Source organism: Balaenoptera physalus (genome assembly GCF_965194825.1).
Source record: "Balaenoptera physalus genome assembly, chromosome: X".
NCBI classification, from domain to species: domain Eukaryota; kingdom Metazoa; phylum Chordata; class Mammalia; order Artiodactyla; family Balaenopteridae; genus Balaenoptera; species Balaenoptera physalus.
The window spans coordinates 53636758-53653728 of record NC_138903.1 but is presented as its reverse complement, the minus strand read 5'-3'; the positions used below and the strand labels follow the sequence as shown (position 1 = coordinate 53653728).

The following is a 16971-nucleotide window of genomic DNA, read 5'->3' as shown; positions in this document are numbered from 1 at the left end:
TTTCAAGTCGAACTGCCTCAATGTTTGGGAATAAGCTTTAAGTGCCAGCTCTGGAACTGATAGCTGTCTAGCTAATGGAGAAAATTACTGCCTTGGTCTGGACCTGGCCCTGGAAGAGAGAACTTGTATGAATCTGGAACTTGGCCAAACACTCAGCCCTCTTATTATCTACCCCCAACTCTTCCTTAGACTTCCATCAAATCAGGAGGCAGAATTTTTGAGGGTTAACTTACATAGCCAAGGAAATTCTCAGCATATCAGTCATGTCACCAATAGGCATGTGCTTATTCTTCCCACTGAGGCATGTTTACACTCAGAACAACCAGTTGTAGAGAGACACAGAAAAGAGATTAGAAAGCTAGTTTATTTTAGCGTTGCCCACCACTCACACCCTGTTAATTTAAGCATCTGTCAGCAAAGGCTGAGATTACTTTAAGGAAAATGTGAAACTCAGCTCTGCAAAACAGTAGCTATAGGAGACAGGGCCAGGAGCCAGAACACAAAATAGTGAGGCAAAGGCTAGAAATAAAGGGAAGAAACAACATGGACAGTGAGCTAAGTTTAGGAGCCAGGGGACAGCAGAAAACTAAAATGGAATGAGAGTCAGCTCCAGGCCAGCTAGTAGAAGCCAGTGATTAAGGAGAAACCAGAAGCCAAGCCAGCCAAGCTGGCAGGATGGGGGTAGCAGGCAACAAGGATGACAAAAACAAGAGAAACCTTGAAGCTAGCATAGCTTTCTTCCAATGGGAGCCTACTTGTTCTAGCAAGAACCATGGCCTCCCCTTCCAGAAAAAAGCTATCCACATACCTGGGCCTTCTTGACTCTGGTTTCTCAGAGCATGAGCAGCTACAGTTTGATTTTTCAAAGCCCCTTAAAACTATATCTGATGTTTGTGTTGAGGCTATGGTTGAGGATTTCTATTTGGTACCTGAAATAGGCCTTTCTATTCAGCAATAGGGAGTAAACTTTTGAGAAATGACCATGGCGCCAAAATAAGGTATAGAAAGATACAATGTCTTTGGTCTGCTGGGTGGTTGAGGGACCTCTTGCCATAGCTATAAAAGCCTTTCCTCTTGAGGTAGAGCTGGAAGAAATGGAGAAAGCTTCCTGGAGATGAAGAATCCTTTGGCAAAGGAAATCTACAAAGGAAAAGGGCCAGGACTAGAGCTGGGCGAGTAAGGCACTCACCTCAGGCAGAGTTAAAAAGGAGGCCCCAAAACACAGTAATCCTTTTTACAGGGAAGAAAGGGGACAAGAAAGCTACGTAATCAAATGTGGCTACATAAAGCTTTCTGATGAGTTCATATTTAAAAAGGAGGAGGAAACATGGGCCCGTAGCAAGTGGATAGATATTCATATGTAATATTTTATATGTATAGGATATTTAATAGGAGTGACAAAGATTAGTTTCATGAATCTTACAATGAGTCAAAGTTAGTTTTTAAAGATTCTAGGACAATATCAATGATTTAAAAAGATCTTTTCAAAAAAAGAAGAAAAAAGAAGTGATAGTCTGACAACTCCCTTCTAGGGACAAATAATTTACTATTAACACAGGAACTTAAAACTTCTCTGTCAAGGGAAAAAGAGCATAAACCTGTTGAGGGGGAATTTAAACCTAAAGTATCTGAGGTTCCAAGAAAGCACTTCAGTGCTCTGAATTCGTTCTTTCATGCTATAATTATTGAGCCCCTGCTCTGTGCCAGCCAGCTCTGCCTTCTTAGAGCTTGTAGACTAATGGAATTTAGATGTAATGTAATTTAAAAATATATACATCACTGGGCAATGAAATAATACTCAGATGTCCCCAGCAGAATTGCTGTAGGTAAACTCAACAGAGTCATGAGTTACAGGAGATCTATGACAACACTATAGATGAGAAAATGTACCAATTTTCAAAATATAAAAGATTCTAGAAAATACAGATTGGCAATAAAATAATAATGAATCAACATTTACTGTTCACCTCTATGATTCTGTTCTAAGGCCTTTACATTCATTAACTCAATTTAATCCTCACCACAAACCCATGACGTAAGTACTATTATTTTTCCCATTTTAAATATATGTAAAGTGAGGTACAGAGAAGTTATATAATTTGCCCAAGGTGATATTATATCTAGTGAGCGATGGAGCCAGGAATTACATCCAGGCAAGCTGACTCCGAATTCTTCATTAGTAACCTCTATGTCATTATTGCCATTGAGCATGTCAGAATTCTATAATAGATTTTTTTTAACATCTTTATTGGAGTATAATTGCTTTATAATGGTGTGTTAGTTTCTGCTGTATAACAAAGTGAATCAGCTATATGTATACATATATCCCCATATGCCCTCCCTCTTGCATCTCCCTCCCACCCTCCCTATCCCACACTTCTAGGGGGACACAAAACACCGAGCTGATCTCCCTGTGTGATGCAGCTGATTCCCAGTAGCTATCTATTTTACATTTGGTAGTGTATATATGTCAATGCTACTCTCTCACTTCATCCCAACTTACCCTTCCCACTCCCCGTGTCCTTAATTCCATTCTCTATGTCTGTGTCTTTATTCCTGTCCTGCCCCTAGGTTCTTCAGAATGGATTTTTTTTTAATTCCACATATATGTGTTAGCCTACAGTATTTGTTTGCCTCTTTCTGACTTACTTCACTCTGTATGACGGTCTCTAAGTCCATCCAACTCACCAAAAATAACTCAATTTTGTTTCTTTCTATGGCTGAGTAATATGCCATTGTATATATGTGCCACATCTTCTTTATCCATTCATCTGTCGATGGACACTTACGTTGCTTCCATGTCCTGGCTATTGTAAATAGTGCTGCAATGAGCATTGTACTACATGACTCTTTTTGAATTATGGTCTTCTCAGGGTATATGCCCAGGAGGGGGATAGCTGGGTCATATGGTAGTAATATTTTCAGTTTTTTAAGGAACCTCCATACTGTTCTCCATAGTGGTTGTATCAATTTACATTCCCACAAACAGTGCAAGAGGGTTGCCTTTTCTCCACACCCTCTCTAGAATTTATTGTTTGTAGATTTTTAGGTGATGGCCATTCTGAATGGTGTGAGGTGATATCTCACTGTACTTTTGATTTGCATTTCTCTAATGATTAGCGATGTTGAGCATCCTTTCATATGTTTGTTGGCAATCTGTTTATCTTCTTTGGAGAAATGTCTATTTAGGTCTTCTGCCCATTTTTGGATTGGGTTCTTTTTTTGATATTGAGCTGCATGAGCTGCTTGTATATTTTGGAGATTAATCCTTTGTCAGTTGCTTCATTTGCAAATATTTTCTCCCATTCTGAGGGTTGTCTTTTCATCTTTTTTATGGTTTCCTTTGCTGTGCAAAAGCTTTTAAGATTCATTAGGTCCCAGTTGTTTATTTTTATTTTTATTTCCATTTCTGTAGGACGTGGGTCAAAAAGGATCTTGCTGTGATTTATGTCATAGAGTGTTCTGCCTATGTTTTCCTCTAAGAGTTTTATAGTGTCTGCTCTTACATTTAGGTCTTTAATCCATTTAGTGTTTATTTTTGTGTATGGTGTTACAGAGTGTTCGAATTTCATTATTTTACATGTAGCTGTCCAGTTTTCCCAGCATGACTTATTGAAGAGGCTGTATTTTCTCCATTGTATATTCTTGCCTCCTTTATCAAAGATAAGGTGACCATATGTGCATGAGTTTATCTCTGGGCTTTCTATCCTGTTCCATTGATCTATATTTCTGTATTTGTGCCAGTACCATACTGTCTTGATCAGTGCAGCTTTGTAATATAGTCTGAAGCCAGGGAGCCTGATTCTTCCAGCACCGTTTTTCTTTCTCAATATTGCTTTGGCTATTCGGGGTCTTTTGTGTTTCCATACAAATTGAGAAATTTTTTGTTCCAGTTCTGTGAAAAATGCCATAGGTGTTTTGATAGGGATTGAATTGAATCTGTAGATTGCTTTCGGTAGTATAATCGTTTTCACAATTTTGATTCTTCCAATCCAAGAACACGGTATATCTCTCCATCTGTTTGCATCATCTTTAATTTCTTTCAGCAATGTCTTATAGTTTTCTGCATACAGGTCTTTTATCTCCTTAGGTAGGCTTATTCCTAGGTATCTTTTTTTTTTGTTGCAGTGGGAAATGAGAGTGTTTCCTTAATTTCCCTTTCAGATTTTTCTTCATTAGTGTATATGAATGCAAGAGATTACTGTGCATTTATACTGTATCCTGCTACTTTACCAAATTCATTGACTAGCTCTAGTAGTTTTCTGGTAGCATCTTTAGGATTATCTATGTATAGCATCATGTCATCTGCAAACAGTGACAGTTTTAGTTCTTCTTTTCCGATTTGGATTACTTTTATTTCTTTTTTTCACTGATTGCTGTGGCTAAAACTTCCAAAACTATGTTGCATAATAGTGGTGAGAGTGGGCAACCTTGTCTTGTTCCTGATCTTTGTGGAAATGGTTTCAGTTTTTTACCATTGAGAACAATGCTGGCTGTGGGTTTGTCATATATGGCCTTTATTATGTTGAAGTAAGTTCCCTTTATGCCTACTTTTTGGAGGGTTCTTATCATAAATGGGTGTTGAATTTTCTGAAAAGCTTTTTCTGCGTCTATTGAGATGATCATATGGTTTTTATCCTTCAGTTTTTTAATATTGTGTATCACATTGATTGATTTGCATCTATTGAAGAATCCTTTCATTCCTGGGATGAACCCCTTTGATCATGGTGTGTGTTCCCTTTAATGTGCTGTTGGATTCTGTTTGCTTGTGTTTTGTTGAGGATTTTTTTCTTGTTTCCTGAGGTAGGATTATATTGCTAGAAACTTCCTTCTTAGAACTGCTTTTGCTGCATCCCAAAAGTTTTGGGTCATCGTGTTTTCATTGTCATTTTTTCCTAAGTATTTTTTGATTTCCTCTTTGATTTCTTCAGTGATCTCTTGGTTATTTAGTAGTGTATTGTTTAGCCTCCATGTGTTTGTATTTTTTACAGATTTTTTCCTGTAATTGATATCTAGTCTCATAACATTGTGGTTGGAAAAGATACTTGATATGATTTCAACATTCTGAAATTTATCAAGGCTTGATTTGTGACCCACGATATGATGTATCCTGGAGAAAGTTCCATGAGCACTTGAGAAGAAAGTGTGTTTTGTTGTTTTTGGATGGAATGTCCTATAAATATCATTTAAGTCCATCTTGTTTAATCTATCATTTAAAGCTGTGTTTCCTTATTTATTTTCATTTTGGATGATCTGTCCATTGGTGAAAGTGGGATGTTAAAGTCCCTCACTATAATTGTGTTACTATCGGTTTCCGTTTTTAAGGCTGTTAGCATTTGCCTTATGTATTGAGGTGCTCCTATGTTTGCTACATAGGTATTTACAATTGTTATATCTTCTTGGATTAATCCCTTGATCATTATGTAGTGTCCTTCTTTCTTTCCTCTAATAGTCTTTATTTTAAAGTCTATTTTGTCTTATATGAGAATTGCTACTTCAGATTTGTTTTGATTTGCATTTGCATGGAATATTTTTTCCATCCCCTCACTTTCAGACTGTATGTGTCCCTAGGGCTGAAGTGGGTGTCTTGTAGACAGCATATATTCGAGTCTTGTTTTTGTATCCATTCATCCACTATGTCTTTTCATTGGAGCATTTAATCCTTTTATATTTAAGGTAGTTATCGATATGTATCTTCCTATTACCATTTTCTTAATTGTTTTGGTTTTATTATTGTAGGTCTTTTCCTTCTCTTGTGTTTCCTGCCTAGAGAAGTTCCTTTAGCATTTGTTGTAAAGCTGGTTTGGTGGTGCTGAACTCTCTCAGCTTTTGCTTGTCTGTAAAGGTTTTAATTTCTCCATCGAATCTGAATGAGATCCTTGCTGGGTAGAGTAATCTTGATTGTAGGTTTTTCCCTTTCATCACTTTAAATATGTCCTGCCACTCCCTTCTGGCTTGCAGAGTTTCTGCTGAAACATCAGCTGTTAACCTTATGGGGATTCCCTTATATGTTATTTGTGTTTTTCCCTTGCTGCTTTTAATATTTTTTCTTTGTATTTAATTTTTGATAGTTTGATTAATATGTGTCTTGCCGTGTTTCTTCTTGGATTTATCCTGTATGGGACTCTATGTGCTTCCTGGACTTGATTGACTATTTCCTTTCCCATTTTAGGGAAGTTTTCAACTATAATCTCTTCAAATATTTTCTCAGTCCCGTTCTTTTTCTCTTCTTCTTCTGAGACCCCTGTAATATGAAAGTTGGTGTGATAATGTTGTCCCAGAAGTCTCTGAGTCTGTCCTCAATTCTTTTCATTCTTTTTTCTTTATTCTGCTCTGCAGTAGTTATTTCTACTCTTTTATCTTCCAGGTCACTTATCCGTTCTTCTACCTCAATTATTCTGCTATTCATTCCTTCTAGAGAATTTTTAATTTAATTTATTGTGTTGTTCATCATTGTTTGTTTGTTCTTTAGTTCTTCTAGGTCTTTGTTAAACGTTTCTTGTATTTTCTCCATTCTATTTCCAAGATTTTGGATTATCTTTACTATCATTACTCTGAATTCTTTTTCAGGTAGACTGCCTATTTCCTCTTCATTTGTTTGGTCTGGTGGGTTTTTACCTTGCTCCTTCATCTGCTGTGTATTTCTCTGTCTTCTCATTTTTCTTAACTTATTGTGTTTGGGGTCTCTTTTTTGCAGGCTGCAGTTTCGTAGTTCCTGTTGTTTTTGGTGTCTGCCCTCAGTGAGTATGGTTGGTTGAGTGGGTTGTGTAGGATTCCTGGTGGAGGGGACTGGTGCCTGTCTTCTGGTGGGTGAGACTGGATCTTGTCTTTCTGGTGGGCAGGACCACGTCCGGTGGTGTGTTTTTTGGTGTCTGTGACCTTATTATGATTTTAGGAAGCCCCTCTGCTAATGAGTGGGGTTGTGTTCCTGTCTTGCTAGTTGTTTGGCATAGAGTGTCCAGCACTGTAACTTGCTGGTTTTTGAGTGGAGCTGGGTCTTAGTGTTGAGATGGAGATCTCTGGGAAAACTTTCACTTTTTTATATTACATGGGGCTGGAAGTTCTCTGGTGGGCCAGTGTCCTGAACTCAGCTCTCCCACCTCAGAGGCTCAGGCCTGACACCCAGCCCAAGCACCAAGACCCTGTCAGCCACTCGGCTCAGAAGGAAAGGGAGAAATAAAGAAGAAAGAAAGAAACAAACAAATAGAATAAAATATAGTTATTAAAATAAAAAAGTAATATTATTTTTAAAAATTAATAAAAAGGAAGAAAGACAGAAGAGAACAAGCAAACCAAAAAACAAATCCATCAATGATAACAAGTGTTAAAAACTATACAAAAAAAAAAAAAAACCGACAGACAGAACCCTAGGACAAATGGTAAAAGCAAAGCTATACAGACAAAATCACACAAAGAAGCATCCACATATACACTCACAAAAAGAGAAAAAGGAAAAATATATATATACAAATAAAGGAAGAGAGCAACCAAATCAATAAACAAATCTACCAATGATAATTAGCTCTAAATACTAACCTAAAATAAACATAAAACCAGAAACAAATTAGATGCAGAAAGCAAACCCCAAGTCTACAGTTGCTCCCAAAGTCCACCACCTCAATTTTTGGATGATTCATTGTCTATTCAGGTATTCCACAGATGCAGGGTACATGAAGGTGATTGTGGAGATTTAATCTGCTGCTTCTGAGGCTGCTGGGGTAGATTTCCCTTTCTCTTCTTTGTTTGCACAGCTCCTGGGGTTCAGTTTTGGATTTAGCCCGCCTCTGAGCATAGGTCACCTGAGGCCGTCTGTTCCCGACCCAGCCAGGACGGGGTTAAAGTAACAGCTTATTAGGGAGCTCTGGCTCACTCAAGCCAGGGGAGGGAGGAGTACGGAATGCGGGGCAAGCCTGCGGCATCAGAGGCTGGTGTGACATGGCAACAGCCTGATATGCGCTGTGTGTTCCCCTGGGGAAGTTTTCTCTGGATCCCGGAACCTGGCAGTGGCGGGCTGCCCAGGCTCCCTGGAGGGGAAATGTGGATAGTGACCTGTGCTTGCACACAGGCTTCTTGGTGGCTACAGCAGCAGCCTTAGCGTTTCATGCCCCTCTCTGGTGTCTGAGCTGATAACCGTGGCTCGTGCCCATCTCTGGAGCTGGTTTAGGTGGTGCTCTGAATCCCCTCCTCTTGCTCACCCTGAAACAATGTTCCCTTGCATCTTAGGCAGTTCCAGACTTTTTCCCGGACTCCCTCCTGGGTAGTTGTGGAGCACCAGCCCCCTTCAGGCTGTGTTCATGCAGCCAACCACAGTCCTCTCTCTTGGGTCTGACCTCCAAAGCCTGAGCCTCAGCTCCCAGCCCCCACCCACCCTGGCGGGCGAGCAGACAAACCTCTCATGCTAGTAAGTGCTGGTCGGCAGTGATCCTCTGTGTGGGAATCTCTCCACTTTGCCCTCTGCTCCCCTGTTGCTGCACTCTCCTCCATGGCTCTGAAGATTCCCCCCTACCCACCTCCCATCTCAGCCAGTGAAATGACTTCCTAGTGTGTGGAAACTTTTCCTCCTTCAAGCTCCTTCCCAGAGGTGCAGGTCCCATCCCTATTCTTTTGTATCTGTTTTTTTCTTTTTTCTTTTGCCCTACCCAGGTACCTTAAGAGTTCCTTGCCTTTTGGGAAGTCTGAGGTCTCTTGCCAGCATTCAGTAGGTGTTCTGTAGGAGTTGTTCCACATGTAGATGTATTTTTGATGTATTTGTGGGAAGGAAGGTGATCTCCACGTCTTACTCCTCTGCCATCTTGACGGTCCCTCCTATAATAGATTATTAAAGAGTTGTGAATATTTAAAAGGAGGTACAGTGACAGGGACTCTCCATTGGTTTCCTAAGAGCAGGTCATGTTGCATAAAATCCATCTTCTCTCTTGCCAGTAACTAGACTAGTTGATGAGAGGGTTGCACTAGACAGAGGATATCAGGATTTCAGCCTGGCACTTCAGATTTTCCCACAGTTTCCTTGCAGATAGGTGCAATGTGGAGTGGTAGAAAAAGCATAAAATTTATGGTCAAAAAATTTTGTGCTCATTAGTTCCAGTACTCACTAACTACATGATTTCAAGCAAATGACTTCACTATCTCCACCTTCACTTTATCATCTGTAAAATGAAGATAATAACTACTCTACAGGATTGTTGTGAAGATTAAATGAAGTCAATGCATGTAAAATGCCTGATAGAGGGCCTGACACCTAGTGGGTACTTGTTAATCTTAGTCTTCTCCCACCCCAATAAAGAACTAAGCAGCCTTGTAAGATAGCGAGGTCTCTGTCACTAGATGTACCCCCAAATGTGCTAGATGGTTTCCTGCCAGAAATAGTATAAGAGAGATTGATAGACCCATCTGATCCCTGAGATCATTTGGCCCAGTTACTAAGTTCTCATCCAGTCTTAAGATTCTCTTAATTCCCAACAAGTTAAGCAAAAACTTCCCCATTTTGCACATTGGAAGTTGGGATTGCATGCACCAATTAGAACAGCTTGAAGAACTTGTAGCTTGTTTCAGAGTGTGCATGTATGTGTGTGAATATATATATGAAGATACTTTCTTTTTTTTAAGATATTCACCATGTATTTCTTCTTTAGGTCTTTTTTTTTTAATTTATTTTTATATTTATTTTTGGCTGTGTTGGGTCTTTGTTTCTGTGCGAGGGCTTTCTCTAGTTGCGGCAAGTGGGGGCCACTCTTCATCGCGGTGCGCAGGCCTCTCACCATCGCGGCCTCTCCCGTTGCGGAGCACAGGCTCCAGATGCGCAGGCTCAGTAGTTGTGGCTCACGGGCCCAGTTGCTCCGTGGCATGTGGGATCTTCCCAGACCAGGGCTTGAACCCATGTCCCCTGCATTGGCAGGCAGATTCTCAACCACTGCACCACCAGGGAAGCCCTGAAGATACTTTTTAAGTGGCCATTATAGTAGGTGTGAAATGACACCAGTGGCTTCTAATTATGTGATCCCTTCTTTAATTTTTGCTGCTTCCCTCTTTGTTTGTCACTTTTCTTTTGAAAAATCTGATAAGACTCTTTTTTCTCTTTCTTCTTGTCCTTTATGGTGTCCATAACGTCTCTGCTCCCCTGCATCTTATTGCCCTGCTATTTTGGTTAATAATGTATTTTGTTATTTTCCTCCTGCGATGATTATATTGAAAATTACTTTATTGCTTTGGGGAATTTATCTCTTTTTTCATTTCTTCCCTTTCACTTTTTACTGGGGAGGAGAGGAGAGCCCCTCTTACCTCTCTTCAATCAATCATCCGCCAATATTCCTACAACCCTGCAGTTGCCCCTAACAGCCTTTTCCCCATTTATCATCAATTGTGCCAGTCTGGACATGCTCTGTTGTCCCCTGTGTCATAACTGCTCAGTATTTATGTCACTTTCACCATATTCTGGGAGAATCAGAACTAAACAGAGTATAAAGATGCTGGAGAGAGGATTTCTTCTATTCATGGAACTTTCTGCATTTGGACCATTTCTTCGTGCACTAAAGGGCCAGACTTGGAGAATGAGCCATTCGGGACAACTCAGGAATGCACCAGTAGCATCAGAGACAGAATAGACAGAAAGAAGATTTCTGCTTTAAAACCAGGGGGTTTAAAACCAGAACACCTGAGTCCTAGACTCTACTGTCTCTTACTAATTTGTCTAACCTTGGGCCAGTTCTTTAACTCCTTATTTTTATCAGTGTCAAATCAGGCTGATGACAGAATTCATCTCCAGAGGCTTTGAGGAGAATCACCTGAAGTAGTGGGAAGCAGTAAAGTATAATGTCAACAGCATGGGTTCTAGGGCCAGACAAGAGGCCACCAATTTCCGTTTTCCCATCAGTTGTGTGACCTTGAACAAATTCTCTGTGCCTTTTATTATCCCCTCATTTGCAAAATGGGAACCATAATAGTATCTACAAGGAAGGGAGGTTGTGAGGGGTAAATGAGACAATACAGTTGCAGTGCCTGGCACACAGTAAATGCTTAACAAATATTAGCCATTGATTACTGTATATGCAGTGTTACTAATCATTCATTCAGCACATTTTTATTGGGAGGCAGTATACACAGTGGTTAAAACAAGCACAGATTTTTAGAGCCAGATAGCCTAGTCTCAAAGCCCAGCAGTGCCATAGATGGTAGCTTTTATTCCACGGCAAGTTTCTTAACTGCTCTATGTCCACAGTTCCTCGTAAAATGGGGTTATACCAGTACTTAACTTGTAGGATTGTTGTGAGGATGATTTAAGTTAATAAATGCAAAGTGTAGTTGGCAAGGGATGAACACATAAAGAAAACGTCATACACACACACACACACACACAATGTAATATTATTCAGCATTAAAAACTAAGGAAAGGGGCTTCCCTGGTGGTGCAGTGGTTGAGAATCTGCCTGCCAATGCAGGGGACACGGGTTCAAGCCCTGGTCTGGGAAGATCCCACATGCCGTGGAGCAACTAGGCCCGTGAGCCACAATTACTGAGCCTGCGTGTCTGGAGCCTGTGCTCCGCAACAAGAGAGGCCGTGATAATGAGAGGCCTGCGCACCGCGATGAAGAGTGGCCCCCACTTGCCGCAACTAGAGAAAGCCCTCGCACAGAAACAAAGACCCAACACAGCCATAAATAAATAAATAAACCCAAAAGTTAAAAAAAAAAACAAAAAAAAAACTTCTTAAAAAAAAAAAACTAAGGAAAGCCTGCCATATCCAACAACATGGATGAACCTGGAGGACACTATGCTAAGTAAAATAAGACAGAGAAAGACAAATACCATATTATCTCACTTATATATGGAATCTAAAACAGGCCAACTCATAAAGGTAGAGAGTAGAATGGTGGTTGCCAGGGGCTCATGGGGGTGGGAGAAATGGGGAGATGTTGATCAAAGGGTAAGAACTTTCAGTTATGTAGGACAAATAACTTCTGGAGAGCTAATGTACAAATGGTGACTATAGTTAGCAACACTGTATTGTATAATTGAAATTTGCTAAGAAAATAGATCTGAAGTGTTCTCATCACAAAAAAAAGGTAACTATGTGAGATGATGGATATGTTAATTAGCTTGATTTTGGTGATCATTTCATAATGCATACATATATCAAAACATCACATATTACTCCTTAAATATATACAATTTTTTCAATTATACCTCAGTAAAGCTGGGGGAAATGCAAAGCATTTAGAATAGTGTCTGGCGCATAATGTATGTTGGTTAAGTGTTCACTGTTGCCATTGTTGTTGTTATTATTTTGTTATTATTAAGTATGTACTGTAGATGCTGGAATACAATAATTATAAAGACAAATCCAGTCCCAGCACCATGTGCCTTCCCTAGTACCTGAGATAAAACCAGATTGTCAGGCTAGGTGTGAGCAGCCAGGGCCCCCTCTAAAGAGCTAGGGAGAACCTTACTGACAAGCAAGTGAGGCAGGCTGCAATCCTGAAGAGTTGCATTCTCCAGATTGTAGCATCTGTCATTTGTACAAAATGTCCTGCAGTGTTTTATTAAACCCCATGAATACCCAGTGATGCCAAATTCAAACAACTCCCAGCTGTTTCAGTCATGTAATGTGAGGGACGGGGGTGGGCTCCTTTCTGGGGCTATGGCTAGGGCCAGGCCCAGGGCCAGAGTGCTTGGCTGCAGACTGCCAGGGACCTACTAGAGAAGCACTAGCTCCCTTAATCTCCTCCAACTTGGATGAGTGGAAAGGAAAAGGAGGAAGGCTGCCATCCTATTAGAAACAATCCCATTTAGGCAGAGAACTTGTGATGACCCAAATAGCATCTGTGGTGAGCACCTATTCACCATGTCCCTTTGAAAGCACTCAGACCACCATTAACAATTGGCATGTGGGCATTCTGGTCCCAATAGTACCACAGGCAACTAGGGCTCAGGAGGGCTTTGCCCCCTTGTTATGTGTAGAAGCTGAGCAGAAAAGCCTCTGAGGCTTTATCAGCTGTCCCTTCCCTGGATAACTCCTAAGTGAGGAAAGACCAAGGAAGGCTCAGTGCTGGGCACAGCCTGAATGGACGGACAAAATTAAAAGCTGTAAAACACAACTAATGCAAATTCACTAGTGTGGTAACTGAGTGCCAATTGTATAAGGGTCTTCATAGTCAGTGCTAGCATTCAGAAAAGGAAAACCATAGTAACTTGAGCTGGATGGTGCAATCAGGGAAGGCTGCTTTGAGGAAGAAGAATGTATGACTTTGATCTTGAAGGCTGGAAGGACTGGAATAGGAGACTTCTTTGGGGGCAGGGAGGGGATATTAGTGTGAACCTAAGTATAGATCTGTGATTTTGGTGAGTGAGTGGCAAACAGTATTTGCCACCCACCACTACCACCACCCCTACCCTGAAAGGGTATACGGAATTTCCAGAGACAGTGGGGTAGCTATGAAAATTTTAAAATATTCAGAATTACTTTTGCTTTGTTTTCTTTTCAGTCACAATATTTAACTTATTTTGAAAGTTTAAATGAACTAAAGGAGGCAGTGGGATTTTTAGATTTATCAAAAGGAGTTTTAAACAGCTATGAAACACTGATCTAGAAGAAAGAAAGCTCAGCACCATGTTTATCAGACAAGGCTGGCCTCATGACCTGGAAACTGCATGTTTAGATTTGAGCTTTACAATTTTACAAGGTGAGAATGACTCTCCCAGTTTTATAGTTGAGGAAATCGAGGCTCAGTGAGGTTAATTCATTTGCCCAGTACAACACAGCTAGTAGGTTAAGCAGCTAGGATTCAAACTCAGAACTTTAGGCTCTAACTCATGTTATTTACGCCATTCCATGCTGCTTGGTGGCCTTAGCTACCCTTTCTGGTTAGATTTTCTGAACAGTGGGTCATTCTTAATCATTCCTATCACATTCCTACACTTGGTTTTATGACTAATCTGATGCCTGAAAACTCACATTCAACGCTCTGGGGAGCCAGAAAGAGCAGGCAAAGGGAGAATTTTAATGACACATCCCTCTAGCCCTGCTCCTGTGCCACAAAGACAGAATTCTCTCTCTTTCCTTATTATCGATAAATACCTAAAGAAACAATAGGAGGTTCAGTTGATGCTTTTAATTTAGCTCCAAGATCATATACATTCTTTCCATTTTTGGAAACTAGTAAAGATTTTGAAGGTTAACAATGATTATGACATACCAACTCAGAGGGAAAGGAAGCTGCAGGCTGAAGTTAGGAATAGAGGGAGGTTGAGCCTGCCCATGTTCAAGCCAGGTGGACACCCACCTATTAGCTGTGTGGTCCAGGTCTGTGTGTATTTGTATTATGTATTGTAAGGCAGGTTTCAAGACTTTACAAGATCAAAGTAGATTACATTGATCCATTCTCCTCAGCTTGTTCTGCTTTTGTAGTTAGATTAGCCTGACAGGGCCTACTTTTTATGCATATGTTTCACAAAGTGTTCCTGGGGACTATGGAAGTCAGTGCATGGGCGCCACCACATCCTTTTGGCAGGACTGAGCTTGTCCACTTTGAGCATGGTGAAAGGAATCCAGGCTCTGAAACAAGCTTGGAGCTACGTTGTCCCACTCCATACAGCAGACATATCTCTCTCCTATAAACTTGATGCCAAGGTTACCCAACAGATCAGAACCCATCTGTACTCGAAAGCCTATTTATATGCATAATCACTATGGAAGGAAAAAGAACACCATGATTGTTATTTTTTGCAAAGCAATTTATCAACACCTGTATTTCCCAGCCTGGGGCTTTGAGATTGATAGAGCTATGCTGGGAATCCTTAAAGACAGCCTTCCCCAGCCCTACAGAAAAGCCCAGTTTACCATGCAGTGTGAAGAGTTAGGACTAGGAATGTGAGTGGCCAAAGGCAAATCCTTTGCAGGTAGCCTGCAGCTGTGAACTGTGAGGCATGTCAGACAATTCAGTAAAATGGGAATAGTTTAACCAGACCATGTAATGGTAATAAAAATTAATGAACATTTCTGACTCTATCAGATAGTCTAGAAGGCCAAATATAAGCAGAGAGGAGGGAGAGTTGGCCAGAAAGGGCCCCTGCTACTAGTAGAAGACATCTGTCAGAGCAGGGCTCACTGGGGCCCTCCTTAGACAGACTCAGCCACATCACATGCAGCAGTAGGTGTGCTCTCAAGGGAAACTGAGGGCAGTGCTGAGAGGGCGAGGGGCTGAAAGACCATTGTGAGACAGTTACTTATCAAACCTTACATTCCACAGACCCACAGGTCATTTCATCCACCCCTCTGTTTTTCTTTTTTTAACTTATGAAATTCTTGATATTCAAAAAGATATAAAAACAATATAATGAGCACTTACTATCCAACTTAAGAAATAAATCATTACAAACACAGTCTTTCTCCTCTCCCTCTTTTCTTCCCTTCCTTTCCCTTCTTTCTCACTTGTCCCCATTCTCCTCTCTGTACTCTCTTGAATTTGGCATGTATCATTGTTGTATGTTTTTACATAATTATTGTACATATGTATGTATCCCTAAATATTAGATGGCATTATTTTGTATGTTTTTAAACCTTATATAAATGGAATAGATATAGATGAGATAAAACTATATAGAAAAGAAACCAGGGGAATGATGAGCATGTGATTCAATATGGAGGTTGCCTTGGCGTCGTAGCTTTTGGAATGAGCAGTGGGTTCACCAAAACTTAATACATCATTAAAAGTAAGTAAGTAAGTAAATAAATAGAGAAATAAGAGCACTATGCATTGAGTAATGATGAGTGTCTCATGGACTGAGAATTGGGATTCAATTCTGTGTACCCGAGAACAAAACAAAACTCATAACAGATAGGCAATATACTATTTGTATCCAACTACAACTTTTATTTTTCTCACAGAATAAGATTTGTGAGATTCATCCATGTCAATATATGAAGCTCTTTATTCACTTTCCCCCCATTTCTCCTGCTAGACTAGGCCTTCTCCAAAACTCCCCAGAGTGCTAAATGTTCAACCTTCCGTAAGTAATCTTTCCTGGCCAGCAGCCTGTGGCCACCTAGCTACTATTATCACTCATCTCCCCTCTGATATGCAAGTCTCATTGGCTTGCTTGGATTCCTGAATATACTGCAGGCAACCAACCAGTTCATTTCATACTTCTGGAAGGCTTGCAAATATTTTGGAAGAGGAAAAGCCCTTGCTAACTGTGCTTGTGTGGCTTACTGCTTCCTACTTCCCATCAGCAGTCTTGCAAACACATACATGGATTGAGGCTGAAGTCTGAGACAAAGTCTATGGATGTAGGCCAGAGGCTTTCTCTAAGAGCATCTAGTTAACCAACTATTAGTGTCATACACTAAGCTAACCTGCCCAAATTTAGACCAAACCACCCCTCATTGATACTCCAGAACAATGGCAATGTTAGCTCCTGCTACGCCCATGTGCCAAGTCTCCTGGTACCCACTCTCCACATACCTTCAACAAAAAGCCTTCTCTTTCTTCCTACCTAGGACCTGATCCGGAGAGACATCCTGTACTACAAAGGCCGCATTGATATGGATAAATATGAGGTAGTTGACATTGAAGATGGCAGAGATGATGACTTTAATGTCAGCATGAAAAATGCCTTCAAGCTTCATAACAAGGAAACTGAGGAGATACACCTATTCTTTGCCAAGAAGTTGGAGGAGAAGATACGCTGGCTCAGGGCTTTCAGAGAAGAGAGGAAAATGGTACAGGAAGATGAAAAAATCGGTAAGTGACCTGAGAGGAGAAAGAAGAATATGGCTATGAAGAACACAGTGAGTTAAATTCGTTTTCATTTTTTCAGAGGCAAAGAGAAGATTTTTGTTGCAAACTAACTGAATCCACTTTGGTGGTCCCCTATTATTAGGTTATTTTTGGTAGATACCAATAGTTTCTATTAGTCAGGGTTAAGTGATAGAGGTTGGTCTCCCCTACATTCTCATTACTAGATAAGATTATTACA

At 40.4% G+C, this 16971-nt stretch overlaps 1 protein-coding gene across 9 annotated transcripts in view; it reads left to right on the top strand.

Annotated features, from left to right (window-relative positions):
* Positions 1 to 16971, top strand: part of ARHGEF9 (Cdc42 guanine nucleotide exchange factor 9) — a 225543-nt gene that overhangs the window by 175283 nt on the left and 33289 nt on the right. For all 9 annotated transcript variants that reach the window (XM_082444965.1, XM_082444962.1, XM_082444969.1 and 6 more), the window contains one exon: positions 16493 to 16736. In XM_082444965.1, the coding sequence (XP_082301091.1) occupies positions 16493 to 16736 (244 nt within the window). The remainder of the gene's footprint in view (positions 1 to 16492; positions 16737 to 16971) is intronic.